Below are 17500 nucleotides of genomic sequence, written 5' to 3'. Positions count from 1 at the left end.
TCCACTTCACTCTCTCCTCTTACATCAACACCTGCCCACTAAAGTCCATGAATATCCACTTCTGATTAAATTATTATTGTCTTTGTCCTTTATACAGTCCATCCTTTTGTCCTTTCGTCTCTCACCGAACTGACGTCTCAAATTTCAAATGATTCTCGTCCATTCCTTCATACATCGATATTATAACTCCCTTATATATATATATATATTTTTTTTTTCTCGTTTATCATAGATAAAATATTAAATAGAAATGATAATCGATAAATCCTATGATATACTGATAAATAAATATATATTTAATGTATGAATTTTCAAGAGGAAAAAAAGTTTCTTTCGTCTCTTTTCAATAATCATCTGAATATAGTTTTAATCAAAGAAGAAGGCACGTTTCGTCGAGTGACATTTTTTTCTTCTTCTTCTTCTTCTTCTTCTTCTTTTATTTTTGTTTCCTTCGATTATTTTCGACAAAACTTATTTCAATCAAAATAACTTCAATTTCAGTGGAAATTGTTTTAACGAATTATTTATTTTAAAAGGGGAAACGAGCATTTCAAAAAGATCAAATCAAATAACGATCATTTATTTATATATAAGAGAATCTTTTGTAAGAAATAAGAACGAATAATTAACCAATGTGCCAAGCCATTTTTGCCTGACATGTCGTTCAGGCCATTTGATATTTTGATTAAAGAAAAAAATGACTGCATCACCGGTGGTACACGTGGCTTGAAGATTAAGTTTAACGTGTACCACCGGTGGTACACATGACACGGAACGTGTTAATATTTAAACGTATATAATAAAATATATATGATTATTTTGAAATGTCAATTAAATGATCGATATTAAGGATAATTAATAAATAATAATTTTAATAAAAATCTTTTGATAAACTTACCAACAACATGCAAATATCCATATTGTGTTTTGGCCGCAGCCGTATTAATCTGGCACATGTATTTTCCCTTGTCATCCTCGTGCACGTTATTGATATGTAGGTACCAGGTTGTATGTTCGTCGTGCGACACAGATATTCTCGGGTTCCTGGTAATAACGTGATTCTGTACCGTCAGAATGGCGCTCTTGTCGAAGAGCATCCAGGCCACCTAAAACGATAGAGAGAGAGAGAATAGATGGGAGAGAGTTCTCGATTAAACTACTTTTCCTTTTCTCCCCTACTATCCCCACCCATCGTTCGTTCATTCAATCCCGTATACCCTCGTCCATCCCCTCGACCATTCCCCGTACACCCTTAGATCTCTCCTACTGTTTCGAACTTTCCCTATTACGAAGTTGACGTCATCGAAAGAATATTTATGCCTATTTTACAAAGAAATTTTTCCATTGTGTTTCGTTATTCCTCTTATTATTGATTTTCATATTATACTTTATGCTTCTTAACACGAACGGCATGAAATTTAATTCGAAAATTACTGGTCGAACAAAAAGATCGTAAGAATGTTTGATTTTATTCCGTAATAATCAAAGAAAAAAGAAAAATAAATTTGATGATAAATGCATTATTGTATAATATATTATGTGATCATATTGTCAATGAAATAATTATGAATATTTATAAATAGAAAATCTTTTTCCTTGTTTAACATTCTGCTATGCGATATAATATATGTACGTATGTGATTAATGTATGTGATGTTAAATGTTAAAATTAAATGTTAAAATCGCAATGATATCTAACTATTTTAGGAGAATAAATGAGAGAAGATAAGAAAAAAGAAATATATATATATATTTATACATATATATATATATATATATATATATATATATATATATATATATATATATTGTATTTTACGTGACTAACGAAAACGGATATCCACACTTTTTTTATCAGGGAATGCTGCTTCAAAGCACGGAGATCATTTAAAAGCTACGCGTTCTATTCACTCGCACCGGTGTGTTTAACAATAGCTTTCTTTGTAACAATAGATTCTGTATTTTGTAAAGCGAGTCCGTGGAATTTGTGACAAACAAAATGCAACAATGTCACGTGAGACGTACGTGAGTACAAAAAAAAAAAAAAAGAAAAAAAGAAAATATGAACTAGTTGGCGTTCAAAGTCCGTATTTTATGCTATACAAACAATCTTTTAATATATATATATATATATATATATATATATATATATATATATGTCATAAATAAATAATAATAAAACATAAATGTCATTTTTAAATTGGTTTATCAAATTAATCTCTAGTATTTAGTTAATAAATATTTCCTATAGAAAGACTTTTACGAAGGTAAATAAATAAAAATAAAAATTAAAAAAAAAAAAAAAAAAAAAAAAAAAAAAAGAAAAAAATATATATATTTCGCGTGCACGATTTTTTATTTATTTAATATTTTTCGTTTTTAAAACGTTTGTAATCTTAACGAGAGGGACGTGATTTTTTTATATCAAATATTCGTCTCCACTATTTCGTTAATAAATATTTTCTATGGAAAGATTTTTACGGATGTAAAAAAAAAAACAAAAAATTAAAAAAAAAAAAAAAAAAAAAGAAAAAACTATTTCACGTGTACGATTTACTCATGTAATATTTGTTTATTTTTTAAAAGAGTGTGACGATTTATTTTTTTGATTTTTCTTTATTTATCAAACATCGTTCTCTGCTATTTAATGAGTAAATATTTTCAAGAAGGATAAATAAAAAAGAAAGAAAAAGGAAAATCAGTAATTCGATACAACCTGGCTGGTCTTGTAAAATTTTAAATATAAAACTTGATAGATTTTGAAAGTTCGAAAATTCGATGTAGTAGGTACGTATAGACGGATTTTTAGATGATCTATGAAGGCTCCAAGAGAATATGGATACATCCATCGGATCCGGATGGATTGCTTTTGGTAACGCATAGCGTTTCTCGAGAATATCCGACTCGTTTTACGAGTAAAGTTTCTTATCGACGAGCAGGATGGCGACGCCCAGTGGATGAACAAACACAGGCTTTATTCTGAAGGAATTTACCCAAAGTGTCACAAACACGGGATCGAGAGAAGAAAGCCATGAGATCGAAAAAAATCGAATAACATCGAGATATTTCTTTTCTATTATTTCGTTTTATCGCAAGGTTACATCGAAATTACAACACAACAAATTTTTCTTGTGATCTGATTCAAAGTGATTGCGCTAAATTACAAAGCATTTAATTTGTCATCACAAGTATCGTATATATATATATATAAAAAAAAAAAAAAGAAATTACTGCGATGATCTATAATCTTCCACATTAAAGATTAATAGATGATATGTTAAATACTTTTTTTAAATTTAAATTTCTAAATGCAAAGGAAAAAAAATTTAATAGTACATCTTTGTAATCTCGTAAAAAAAAAAAAAAAAGAAAAAGAAAAAGAAAAAAGAAAAAACAAAAAGATACGAGGATATAATTTACCATATTTATTTAATAACTCGGGTGTTGATAATGTCACATTAAAAAAAATACGTCGTTTTAAATATCACGTTTCTAATGGAAAGAAAGAAGGAGGAGGAGGAGGAGGAGGAGGAGGATGGGGGGAGGGGGGTCGAAGAGAAAATTAAATCACATGCATCGAAGGGAGATAAATAATGAAGTAGAAAAATAATAAAACCTGGGCACTTTGGTATTAATTCGAATCTATGTAAATCTGATTTTTCTCAAGATAAGATCAAAATAAAAATCTTTTTGACAAACAGTCTCGAGAGAATGTACGAGTGTAAGAGAGATAGAGTCGGGGTATGGAGGTGGGGGTGAGGTTGGGGGGGGAGGAGGAGGAGGAGGGATGTGTGAAGATGGTGTTACACATCGAGAATCGAAAATTCGCCTCTTCGAGAGTTTAGGGTTTGTCGAGAAACTCGTCGGAAAGTTCATGAAATATTTATATTTGCCTGCTTTTCTTTAAGAGGAAAGTAAAGATAGAAAAAAGAAGCGACAGGAGCGTAACGTGTGTCTGTCCATGCGTATGTATGTATGTATGTATGTATGTATGTATGTATGTACGTATGTATGTACGTATGTATGTACGTATGTATGTACGTATGTATGTACGTATGTATGCGTGTGTGTATGTATGTGGCAAGAAAAGAAAGAAAAGGGAGGGGGTGGTGGTGGTGGTGATGGAGGAGGAGGAAGAGGAGGGAGTAAAAGAGGAAAGAGGAAGAACACGGAAGAGTAGAAGCGTAGAATTTTGATCATTTTCTCTGTGGAAGCCTCTGGAGAAATAAAAGGAGGCAGGAGCACAACTCTCGAGTCGATGTTTCGTTCTAGTTGGGTGCAACGTTGTTACACTTTTCGAACGAAATATACTTTTTATTGGGAGACGAACTACGAATAACTGGAAAGATTACGTTGAAAGTAAGAAAGAAAAATGAAAGAATACCAAATAGTTTTTCAGTGACGTTAGAACGTTAACAAGAAATGTTATTAACTGTTAATATTTATGGTCAATTTTAAAAGCTTCTCTCTCTCTCTCTCTCTCTCTCTTCTTTTAGTATCTTAACAATTTTAACACGAATAACGGATCACTGTTAAAAAAAAAAAAAAAAAAAGAAAGAAAAGAATATGAAGAATAAAAATGAGACTAAAAGTCGTAAATAAAAAAAAAAAAAAGGAAAAAATTAATTCTTAAAATTCATCCCAAAAAAAAACTTTTTGTCAGACCAATATCAACAGGCAATTAATTTAAACCGATCCAATATTATATGACAATGTTATTAACAAGAAAGTAGATATTAATAGATTGGATCGATAAATTATTTGAACAATTAATATTTAACGAGCGTTATTAAGAAATAATGGAATGTAAACGCTAATAGAGTATAAATTATCCATCATCGATATCACGTTATCTCGTTAACTATCATCGCTTTTGTGTTATAACAAATAATGAATAAAATTTAAAAGAGGGAGAAGGGAGGGGGGTGGAGGTGTATATGTGTGTGTGTGTGTGTGTGTGTGTGTGTGTATAACAAACTAGAATAATAACGTTTATCATGAAAAAAAGGTGGAAGCATGTAAAAAAAAAAAAAAAAAAGAAAAAAAAAAAAGAAATGGGCGATAATAAATCTCACCGTGACGTATAACTAAAATATCGGATATATTTTTTTATAGAGATCGAGGATTAATGTTAAAATCAAGTTAACGTTAAAAATCGTTTAAACCATTAAGAAAAGCTTATGCCAAGGAAACTCTATGAATAATCCTCGACATATACAACTCGATTTTGAATTAACCATCCTTGACGCGATTCAAAAGCTTTAACCACCATAGTACCAATACTATTACCAGTACGTACTAGCGTCAGCATCAATGGCCTTCAGAAACCTTGTACGTTTCATTCCATAACCCTCGAACCTTCGTCACGAACGATTGACCTCGACTGAGCGATGCCAAGTGTTCTACAGGTTCTCCTTTCCCTCGATAGTTTCTCCCTTAGCGAGCTTCATCGGTCAAGTTACTTGGTACCAATCGAAGATGTTACACAGCACAACGTTACTTCGAAGAAGAGAAAAGTTCTCACTCCATGAAACGCGAATCACGTTGATACGCCATAACATGATTCGATTAACCCGTTAACTGTTATTATGACGAGTACAATACTGGTCACGAAGAGATGATGACGATGATTTTTCTTTCCTTCTTTTCTTTCCCCCTTTTTTTTTTCTTTCTTTCTTTCTTTCTTTCTTTTTCTCTTTTCTTTTTGTTATGATAAGTACGAATACTCGTCACGAATAAATGGCAATTTTATGTGTCTCTATATGTGTGTGTGTGTGTGTATGTATGTTACGACAAATATACTCGTTTATAAGTTGAAGACATTTGAAAATATTTTCAAATCTCGAAATGATATTCGAAATAATCAAATCTCTTTGAATATCTTTTGGAAAATAAATAGATAAATGTACACGATTAATATTATTAATATTATCCTTGAAATTAATTAACAATTATAACGTTTACTTTTACTTTGATATTAGAAATCATTTTCTACGTTCATTTGTTAAATATATTGTTTGTAGAATATTTATTAAAAAATGATAAGAAATAAATAAATAATAATAATAATAATTCATCTCGAATAATAATTTCCTTCTTTACAATATATATATATATTACTATAGATCTAAACTGACTCTCTAACCTCGATTCAATCATGAAAAGCTTTTAACCGACTGTGTGCACTTCATAGCGTGACCGAGTAAGCGTATAACCAAAGGAGAGAAAAATGAAAAAGAGAGGAAACAAAAAAAAAACAAACAAAAACAAAAACAATAAAAAGAAAAAAAAAACAAAAGAAGTAAGTTTACCGTCGGGATTGTTTACCGACACTGGCCGCGAATTCTTTCCCTTTTTGAATTCTTGGTGGTTCTCGCACGAGTGCACTCGATGATTGCGAAACTTTCACCGAGGGAACGACGAGGAGACGAAAAAAGTTCCTTTTATTTCGTATATCTCGACGCGGGAACTTTAAATTATGCGATTATCCGTTTAAAATCGTTCTACAATTTCGTTCGACCTTCAATTTTCGACGAAAAAAAAAACTACTCGAAAGCACTACTCGAAAATTATTTAAAAATCTATTACCATACAAATGCCTGTACTATTTTTATGAATGAGCTTCGATTTAGAAAAGGGATCATATATTATTATATATTAAATTTAATCAACGAGATGATGACATTTAAATTCGACGTTCGTAATATTTCATTTTTTTTTTTTTTATTTTTTTATTACTTCTTTTTTTTTTTATTTCTTTTCCCCTTCTTTTTACTTCATACACTCGTACAATAATCTCTCAATGCAATGCTAATGTCGATATAATTAATTATTTTACAATTGTATCCAACGATTGTTTTATAAATATATATATATATGTATGTGTGTTTGTATAAGACGAAAAAAAAAAAATAGATTTTTCCAATCTATGTCTATTTTGAAACGTGCCGACTCTTTTTTAAGAGGAACAAACATCGTGAAAATTTTTTTGCCCTCGCGATAACGCAAAGAAATTACTAAGGCTGATGTTACGATGAAAAAAAATATGGCGAAAGGTTGTAAGTTAAGGGAGAGAATGGATCGGTCGGAGGTAGAATGAGATGCACTCGAGGAAATTGCTAAAACCCTTGGTAACGACTCATTAATTCTTCATGTCTAAGAGATTCTCCCGCGAAAACTTATTATTGCATTCTTATTTTTCTTCTCTCTCTCTCTCTCTCTCTTTATCTCTCTCTCTCTCTCTCTCTCCCTCTCTCTCTCTCTCCCTCTCTCTCTCTCTCTCTCTCTCTCTCTCTCTCCTTTTCTCTGATCCTCTTTCGCCGTCGAGTGTTCTCGGTGATTACAAAACTTTTTAGAGTCAACGGGGCGTGTATCTTGTTACATCTTAAAAAAAAAAAAAAAAAAAAAAAAAGAAAAAAAAAAGAAAATAAAAAACAGAAAACAAAGAATAAAAAAAGGAAATAACATAAAAAAAAAAAAATAATAATAATAAATAAATAAAAGAAAACAAAGAAAAGAAATAAGGGATAGAGTCCTTGTTGAAAACATAATATATCGTGTTAAAGGTACTTGTAAATAAATTATAATCTTTCAAATCAATGTGATAAAAAAGAAAAATCAAATCTATATAAATAATTGATACAGATCGTAGATTAAAAAGTTTTTATATATCGAAGGACTAGGTTAGGTAATCGTTTATTTTTCGAAATCTAATCCTTCGCCGTACGATCGATCTAACTCTGATAAAAATAATCCGTGATGCATGTCGCCACGTATTCCATAAGTTCTGCCTCGATAGTTTCGCCTGACCTCATCGCTCAAGCCATTTCCAAGGGTCAAAAAGATCTGAACTTGTCGATCCGCGACGTCGCCGCTACTGAGTAAGAAAGAGAGAGAGAGAGATACGAAAAAAACCACTTTCCGTGAAAGAAGTGAGTCTACCTACTTCCGTTCCTTTTAACTTTATCGACGGACATGTTCTCCAGTCGTATTTCGAAACTTAAGACGAATCCATGAAATAGAAGTTCCTACGTATCGTTAATTTCACTTACCTACAATAAATCCACAAGTACAACTTAAACTGATAGACCATTAAAGAATACGAATGATTTACCGATTTTTATACTATTTTGAAAAAAAAAAAAAAAAAAATAAATAAATAAAAAGAAATTTATCGCAACGGACATAATATTACAATGAAATAAATTAATGGAGACGTGATTATATCGAATTGATTACAACTTAAGAAATTACAACTCGAATCAAATGATATCATCTCGATGGGATATAAGAACGAAATCGGTGAAATCGTAAAAAAAAAAAAAAAAAGAAAAAAAAAATACAATATCTTTAAAACGACTGATGTATTGATATATCAAGCTGATTGTTGAAGCCTTTTAAAATCTTTAGTAACGTCAAGCAATGGATATGGTAACCAAGGAAGAATATTACTCACCCACACACACCCCCACCACCCCCTTTAGTCCACCCATCCTCATAACCATACAAGCGTTATCTCTCTTAAACGTGAGTCACTTAACGAGTACTTGCTAGGAGCACTTAGACGATTCTCACAGCTTACTCTACAGGTTCTACTGTAGTAAATGCCGGAAAAGCAGCATCCGAAAATCGTGGGTGACTTCCTTCGAAAACAGGAAGACTCCTCCTCGTGAGAAATATGCCTTTCTCTCTCTTTCTCTCTCTCTCTCTCTCTCTCTCTGTATCACACATACATATATACAGACATACACGCGCACGAGTAAACATATATACATACATACATACATAAATTTACATATATGTACGTATATGTACAAATACAGATTTAAGTTGAATTCATTCGATTTTTCAACTGCATCAACATGCACCAGTTAAAGATAGAAGAAATAAAAGAAAGAAAGAAAGAAAGAAAGAGAGAAAGAGAGAAAGAGAGAAGAGTTTGTTCCTCTTGGAAAGGTCGGAGAGAACACGAAGCATTGATTCCTTGCTACGAGAGGAGAGTTACAGCTTTGTTTACTACGACGACGACGACGACGACGACTACGACGACGACGACTACGACAACGACGACGACGAGCTCAGCGCCGTCCAGTCTGGCTCGTTTCCTCTCACCCCACTTTACCTCTCTCGTATGTCTTTATATTCTTCCACCAGCACTAACATCACTACCATCACCATCACCGCTCATCCCTCTCTTTCTCTTCTTCCCTATCTTCTCACCCATACTCTTCTTTATACGTCTGGACCACTGGAGCAATAGCTAACGTCAAGTTCAACTCTACTCGTCCTTTCCAACATTCTTCTTCCAACCGAGTACTCCATCGTCTTTCTCCTTTTACACGCAAACACGCTAATACAAAAGCCTTCTGCTAATTCTCTCTCTCTCTCTCTCTCTCTCTCTCTCTCTCTCTCTCTCTCTCTCTCTTGAACGTAAAGTATATAGATATTCTATATAGAAAACTAATTGTTTTCTTATTCAAAATATTGTACTTGTGTTAATTATAATTGTATAGAAAAAAAAAAATTTTTTTTTTACATCGAACGATCACTGCATAATAAAAACATATTTCATTGTTCGATATAAAAAAGAATTTAATACTTAAATAATCGCAATAAGCCGATTAGTATAGATGACAGTTTTGTTCGTAAAAAATAATAAAATAATTGACAATTTAGGATGTTCTTTTTAAATTTGTTTTTCGATCTGCTTGAATGGAAAAAGAAAAAAAAAAAAAGAAAGAAAAAAGAAAAAAAAAGAAAAAGAAGAAGAAAAAGAAAATCTCCCAAAAATTTCTCTTTGAACGAATATAAATCATTACAATATTTTGAAGAGGAAAAAAATAATCATCTACAAATAAAAAGTTCTCATTGGTTGCTACGTTAATCCCATTCAAATGACATATATTTCTCTTGCCAGGAAAAAAAAAAAATATACATATATATATATATATATTTTTATTATATATTCGTATTAAATATTATATAATCGAAACATTAATGTTTCGTATGACACCGGGTATATATACACAATACGATGTTTTCGTTACGTGTGTGTACATCTCTTTAGAAGGAGTACGACCGAGGCTCTTCCTACTTCCACTTCATGCTGCGCGTACCTACTACTCTACTCACCCTCCTATAACCCCCATCTACTTCTACACCTATGTGTTCCATGCATGTGGCAAGTTGGAGCACATTCCGGTTAAACGTATTACAACCACTTAGCCCGCAAGCTGTCGAGTCCTTTAAACCCCCAGTTTATACTCGCTGTTTCTACGGCACTGTGGAGACCCAATAATGGTGGTCCCTTTTAATTGGCATACTGCGTTCCTCCCCCGTTCGATACCATACCATTGCAAAAAGAGTAACTAAACTTATGGGAATCTTTTTAATTAATATCAATCATACGAAATTTTTTTTTAGAAATGTTTAAATCACATCTAATACCCTGTATTTCATTTAATTCTTTTTTAACTTTTCTTTCTTTTTTCTTTTTTTTCTTCTTTTTTTTTTTTTTTTTTTTTTTTTAGACAAGGTACGTTAAAAAAAAAATTATGAATATCATGGTATGCTATGGAATATGTTTAATAAATTAAACATCATGTAACTTTGATATAATGTATTCATAAAATTATTATTATTAGTTTATGAGAGAATTAATATTTGTTGAATATCATAGTATATAGTATTGTGATATGTTTTTCACGTGTAATAATCGAAAGAAATATTAAATTATAGAAAGTAATTTTAATTAGTTTATATATTAATTATTATTATTATTATTATTATTATTATTATTATTATTATTGAATCTCTTCATGTATATATATATCACGTAAGCGGTCATTATTTTTGTCATTAGTAGATAATTGATTTTTTCTTTTTCCAAAATAAACAAAAAAAAATATATATATATATAAATAATCATATAAAAAATTGGATATCTTCTCAGCCAAAATAAAAAGAAAAAAAAATAAAAAAGAAAAAAAAAATAAAGAAAAGAAATAAAATCATCCCATCATTCAATCATCCCTAAAGGGATTAATCGATCGATTAGAAAAGTTTACTGGGATATGTGACGTGAAATTTTTCGGAATTTCTCAAAGATAGAAGAATTACATGATAAGACTCAAGATATATGTATATATATAATAATACAAAGAGCAAGAGAACAAGGGAGTATAGCGAATCTCTTTCCAGGCCGTTTCCACCCCTTTCTACCCTCACTTCTATGTCCGTTCTGTCACGAGTGTAGAAAGTTAGAGCACATTCCGGCTAAACGTATTGCAACCACTTAGCCACCAAGCTGTCGGGTCCTTTAGCACGGTGGACGTCCTCTTAATTGGCATACGACGTTTTCGCCACCCTAAGCGATTGCGGAAACCGGAAGTACGCGTACCGCCCACAAGAGCTAAAAGCACCTCGAAATTTCCTTGGGAAGATGCGCTAACCTGCGTGCCACCACGACAGGGATATTTCAGGCTCGCTGACGACATTCCTGATGAAAGTTAACGCTCATCTAACCACATCTTTCTCTATCCATCATTTATATCTTAATCATAAAATTTAAATAAATAACACACAATGTTTAAGAGAATTTACTCGAGAGAAAAAAAAGAAAAGAAGAATAGTGTTTGATAAAAATAATAACTATTTATCATGTCGAATGGATATAAAATTGCAAGTTGGTCTCATATTTTTCTAAGCATCTAAATCATAACTTCATAAGTGCCTATATCTAAACTTGTTCATTATTATTATTATTATTATTATTATTATTATTATTATTATTATTATTTTAAGTATGTTCGAAATTAAAAAACAAATCTATATATATATATAAAGTATTTCATAAAATATATTTCATAAAATATATATATATAAAGTAATTCATAAAATAAATTTACATTGATCGATATTCTAAATCTATTTGTCTACTTGTGCGTTATTATAACTTTATAAATTTGTTAAATATTAAAATTAAGTAAACGCATAAATAACTTGCAGAGAATTAATAACTTCGTATTATTATTATTATTATTTTATATATATATATATATGTGTGTGTGTATAGGATAGAATAAAATTGAGAGAAAGTTTCAATGGTTCAAAATTTCTCTTATCCAACATTTTTGACTAGGTGAATTAATTTTTATTACAATTTTATCCAACCGGTTATAAATGTTTAACCCACATTTAGGGTTTATATACGTGTGAACTGTGGCCAACATCGCTGACCAAAACTTTATCAACTTTCCAAGTCGTCCGTCAACATGTTCCCTCGACCGAAAATCGAGCGACACTCTTTTCGGAGCTGCGAACACGAGCTTGATTCAATTTAAAAATCATCCCCCTAAGTGCTCCGACGAAAGCATAGCCTCCAATTCTTCTTCTTTTTTTTTTGTCCTTTTTTTTTGCCCTCTCTTTTTTCCTATTCGTCCTTTTCTTCTTCGTTCTTTTTTTCTTTTTTCTTTTTTCTTTTTTTTTTTTTTCTTTGTCCCTCTTCGTTCCCTCTGTCACGTTAAAAACAACGACTGTTCTTCCAGACTGGCTCCTCCATTTAGGTATCTCGCGTTTTAATTCTGAATGCCCTGGCCGACCATTCGCGACCATGAATCGCTTTTCGACATTTTCTACGTCGAAATATGGCTTGCCTCGGTGAACAAATTGGCAACGATCGTAGGATCCATAATTCTACTATCTGTCTGTCTGTAGAGAGAAAAAGAAAGAGAGAGAGAGAGAGAGAGAGAGAGAGAGAGAGAGAAAGCAGGATTATTTTTTAAATTTTGTATGCTCAAACAATTTTTACAAATATGTTCTTTAAACATTGCAAATTTTTTTTCAAATTATAAAAATAGTATTATGTATCGGATATATGATTTATTCCTCAATAAATATAGATATTAAAAAATTTATTAAAAAATTGTTATTAGGAATTAAAAGTTACCTGTAACTGTGTTAGAATTTTAGGTACTGGCAGGTTTTTTTTAACTTGTAGATTTAAAATATAAGAGATATGAAAAAAAAAAAGAAGAAAATTGTTGAATCGATTCGAAAAGGGATAAATGAGAATGTATCGCCCCCTATTCTCATCCCCACTCACTCCACCAAGCCCCTAACTTGCGTTCATCAAAAAAAAAAAAAAAAGAAAAAAGAAAAAAAAAAGAAAGAAAAAAAGAAAGAAAAAAAGAAAAAAAACTGAAATTTCACGTCGAATGGAATTCGAAGATAAATATCGACTTTGTTTCCACTAGCTTTGAAATCCTCTCTTAGGGGTACGAAATACGCGCGACTCGTATGCTGGAATAACATCCTAGCTGCAAATTATTCATGAACTTAATAGAAGCATAATTCACGGTACACCGACGTGGACTATGTAAAATTTGTTGGAATAACGCCTCGCGGCATCTCGCGGTTAAAACGATTCCAAATTTTTTTTTTTTTAACAAAAAATGAAAAAAAACAGAAAAAAGGACAAAAGAAAAAATAATAAAAAAAGAAATTTCTTTTTCCTTCGAAATTATTGCAACAATGGAAAGTTGATGTCGTCGTTGCACTTTTCGCTTAACGAATAACAACGAGATATTTTTTGACCTAAAATTTATAATTATTTTTTAAACAATTTCGTTGTACAAAGAAATTTCGTTATACAAAAGGAATAAAGTCAAAAGGTTAAAATCTGTTAAATCGAAAAAAGGAAGAAAGAAAAGAAAAAGAAAGGAAGAAAGAAAACGGAAAAAGAAAATACAGCAGCCTTTCAAAAAAAAAAAAAAAAAAAAAAAAAGAAAAAAAAAAAAAAAATCATTTCTACGTACAATAAAACGAGAACGACGAAATCTTTAATCTATCAAAATACTATTAAAAAAAAAATATATATATGTATATAAATAAATAGAAAAAGAACAATAAAAAAAAAAGGGAAAAGAAAAAAGAACAAATAGCGGGCATTTCCAAAAAGATTTACGCGCAAGGTATAAAATAAAATGTACGCGTTCGTACAGGGTTCAAAGGGTTAAAAGGTTTCTAACGATTTTAAAATTGTTTGTAGAACCGGTGCTCGGCTTAATCTCGGCAAACACGAGAATATAATTTTTTGTCTCTGCGGAAAATCCTTTTCGCGTATTCATGAATGTAAAAGTCATACAACTCTGAGTGACTTTATGTCAACAATGTTGAGTCTACGTCGCTACATCTTTATCTTTATCTTTATCTCTATCTCTATCTCTCTTTCGTTCTCATTATAATATTCCTAAATAAGTACGCACCATGAAATCCCACGACTACCGTCGCCGCTTAACACGAGATTCCACGGTTGATCCAAGATCATCTTCTTAGCACGAGTTTACTATGATAATGCGAGGGGAGAGAATGATCGGGAAGGATACCGTTAGAGATTTTCACAACGATTAAGAATTTACCCTTAGGGGATAACCGAAATTCTCTTCGAATCCCTACACTTCGTTTCCTTACGAGTATTTTCGCCAATTTGTTTTTATACATTCTCTAAGCGATAGAAAATTTCTAAACGATTTCTATTAAAAAGAGAAATTTTTTAATATCATAAAGAACACAAAATAATAATAGAAATTTATAATCGTTCATTGAATTAAAAACAAATAACTTTCAAAACGATACATTACTAATTAAAAAAACAAAAAAAAAGAAAAGAAAAAGAATGAAAAAGATAAGAAAAACAAAACGATCGATATTAAAGTTATAACATTAATTTGTGATTATTAATTATATATGTATTTAACATATTTATTTACATATATTATATATTTATTTACATATTTAATTATTTATTTGTCGTTATTAATTATATACGAATGTATCGAAGAAATTTACAGGACGTCCTTTTTTCTACGCAAGTTTCTAACAAATAATAGAAAGAAATGAAAAAAAAATGAAAAAAAAATGAAAAAAAAATAAAAAAAATAATAAAAAAATAATAAAAAAATAAAAAAAAAAGAAAAAATAAAAAGAGAGAAAAATAAAAACAAATATCTATCTGCCGAAATATGTGAAACGTAAAAATGTATAAAAATAAATGAATAAATAAATAAATAAGTAAATAAATATTGTAACACGCACTACAACGAAACTTGTATAATTCATGAAATGATATTACAATAATTATACCTTTAACGAAAGACGAGTATCTTCATCCGACTCGATTAAGATCCACGTTAATGGCATTGCTTTTAGAAATGAATTTGCAAATGAAATGACATCATTATATGCATACATACATACATATCTGTAACATTTCCATAACGCTGTCTCTCTCTCTCTCTCTCTCTCTCTCACTCTCTCTCTCTCTCTCTCTCTCTCTCTCTCTATTTCTCTTGAGTTATGGGGTTTGCTTCGAAAGTGCAAGAGTGAATTCCACCACCACTTGGAGCCGGATCAGCGGCTAACTTTTCACGCACTATCGTAAATCCACTCGTGTACTTTGAAACTCTGTAACTTACGATCGGATCATCGGAATGATACATTATGGTGTACCATATCGACTGTCAGGCAGTGGTCTTACTCTACAAAAAGAATGATAGAGAGAGACAGAGAGATAGAGAGAGAGAGAGAGAGAGAGAGAGAAACTTTTCTTTTTCTTTGTCTTCTTTTTCTCTTCTTCTTCATCTTTCTTTCTGTGTTTCTTTCTTTCTTTCTGTCTTTCTTTCTATCTTTCTTCCTTTCTTTCTTCATAGAAAAATATACGTTCGGAGACGTATGATATGTATCCATGGAATGCCTCTTCGGAAGTACATTTTTCCGCATTTGGTAGTAAAATTATATAAAAGGGATAAAGAAATAAATCCGTTCTCCCCACTTCCTCTTCATCTTTCTTCGTTCTCTTAGTTTTCTTCCTTTTCTTCCTTCCCTTCTTCTTCTTCTTCGGTCTTACCCCTTCGCATCCGATTAACATTCGTCATTCGGCGCGTGGATTTACAGTTTTACGAGCTGGACCAACGGGAAATAGGACGTCGTTGGATCGCTACTCGACTTTCAAGAATGAGGTCTTTCCTTTTGCGAATAAAACGATATCGAGATGATCCCCAGGTTTCATTTTTCTCTTTCTTCATCTTCTTCCTTATCAATCTCCCTCTTTTATCTTTTATCTTCTTTCAAGCAATTTACAGTCTCGCCGGTGGTTCTCTTATCTTATCCGATATTTTCTTTGCTTTTTTTTTTGCTTTTTCTTTTTTTTTTTGTTTTTTTTTTTTTTTTTTTTTTTTTTTTTTTTGTTCATACATTACGAAAGTATTCTATATTTTTGAGAGTCTATTTTGACATTTCTATTTGAATTCATTTAAAAATTATTTTTCTATATTACATGATGAAAATAAATATGAAAAGAAAAAAAAAAAAGAAGAAGAAGAAGAAAATTGTAGGAGTATACGTATGTTTACATTCTTGAAAAATAATTTTCTTTTCTTTTTCTTTTTCTTTTTTTTTTTTTTTTTATCTAATTTAAAAAAGTATATGAAAAATGTACGAGTCAAAAAAAAAAAAAAGAAAAGAAAAAATATAAGGGAATGCATATACGAAATTTTTTACTTCCTATTTTATTCATTGTTACTATACTTATTTAAATTCACTTACTATTACGTTCATAATAGCGGACTTATTAATTAATTTTTTTAACATATATATTTTTTCTCTTAATATTAATTCTTTTGTCTTTTCTTTTTCTTTTTTTTCTTTTTTTTCTTTTTTATAGATGTACGTATACCAACAATTTTACATCAATTACTGTTACTTTTTATTTCCTTCATCATGATGTTACTTGGTTCGTACGATTGTTAATCGTTAATGTTGCCATTTTCTTTTTATGTCCTTAATTCGACTATAAAGTTTTTGACTGTTCTTTCATTTCTCTCTTTTTAATTGGTCTCCGTAGAAAAAAAAAATGAGACTCGATAAACCATCGGGTTTCCTTCGATGCACCCACTCTTGAAAGGGTCCTTTAACCTTTTAAAGTTCGAGTTTCCGCCCGGACGAACGTAATATGGCCTCGTGTCCATTCAAAGAATGCACAGAGTTCTTTCTTTCTTTCTCTTGATTTGTATGTACTTAGATGTATGCACTAAGATATGTATAAATGTGTACATATATATATATATATATATATATATATATGTGTGTATGTATGTATGTATGTATACGCATAATACAAATTCCATGAATATAAAATGGAGAGGAAGAAAAAGGTGGTCTTTTTCTTAAACGAAAGATATTTCAGGAAAGTAGAACAAATGAAAGGCGGAAAATATTACGCGGGTGCGAGTACCCTAATATGTAAAAAAAAAAAAAAAAAAAAAAGAGAGAAAAAAAAACCAAATAAAGAAAAAAGAAAAGAAAAGGAACAAAATGAAGAAATCAGAATGTCCATGTGTCTATATATGTACTATGAATGTATATGTATGTAGTACATACGTAAAACTTGAAAAACTCTCTTTAAAGAAGAACCTCTTTCATTCCCATTTCTCTTTTTCCTTAT

General features: G+C 30.8%; 1 protein-coding gene across 5 annotated transcripts in view; it reads right to left on the bottom strand.

Annotated features, from left to right (window-relative positions):
• The window catches only part of LOC124430655 (lachesin-like), a 272933-nt gene that overhangs the window by 115012 nt on the left and 140421 nt on the right, over positions 1-17500 (bottom strand). For 4 of the 5 annotated variants that reach the window (XM_046977563.1, XM_046977560.1, XM_046977562.1 and 1 more), the window contains one exon: positions 899-1106. In XM_046977563.1, coding sequence (XP_046833519.1) covers positions 899-1106 — 208 coding nt within the window. Of the gene's footprint in view, positions 1-898; positions 1107-5299; positions 5482-17500 lie in introns of those variants that run through there. The other variant, XM_046977565.1, reaches the window with a different exon arrangement.

The sequence above is a fragment of the Vespa crabro genome, chromosome 19 (genome assembly GCF_910589235.1).
Source record: "Vespa crabro chromosome 19, iyVesCrab1.2, whole genome shotgun sequence".
Classification (NCBI taxonomy): Eukaryota; Metazoa; Arthropoda; class Insecta; order Hymenoptera; family Vespidae; genus Vespa; species Vespa crabro.
The sequence above is the reverse complement of the archived record's forward strand: the minus strand, read 5'-3'. Positions and strand labels throughout refer to the sequence as shown.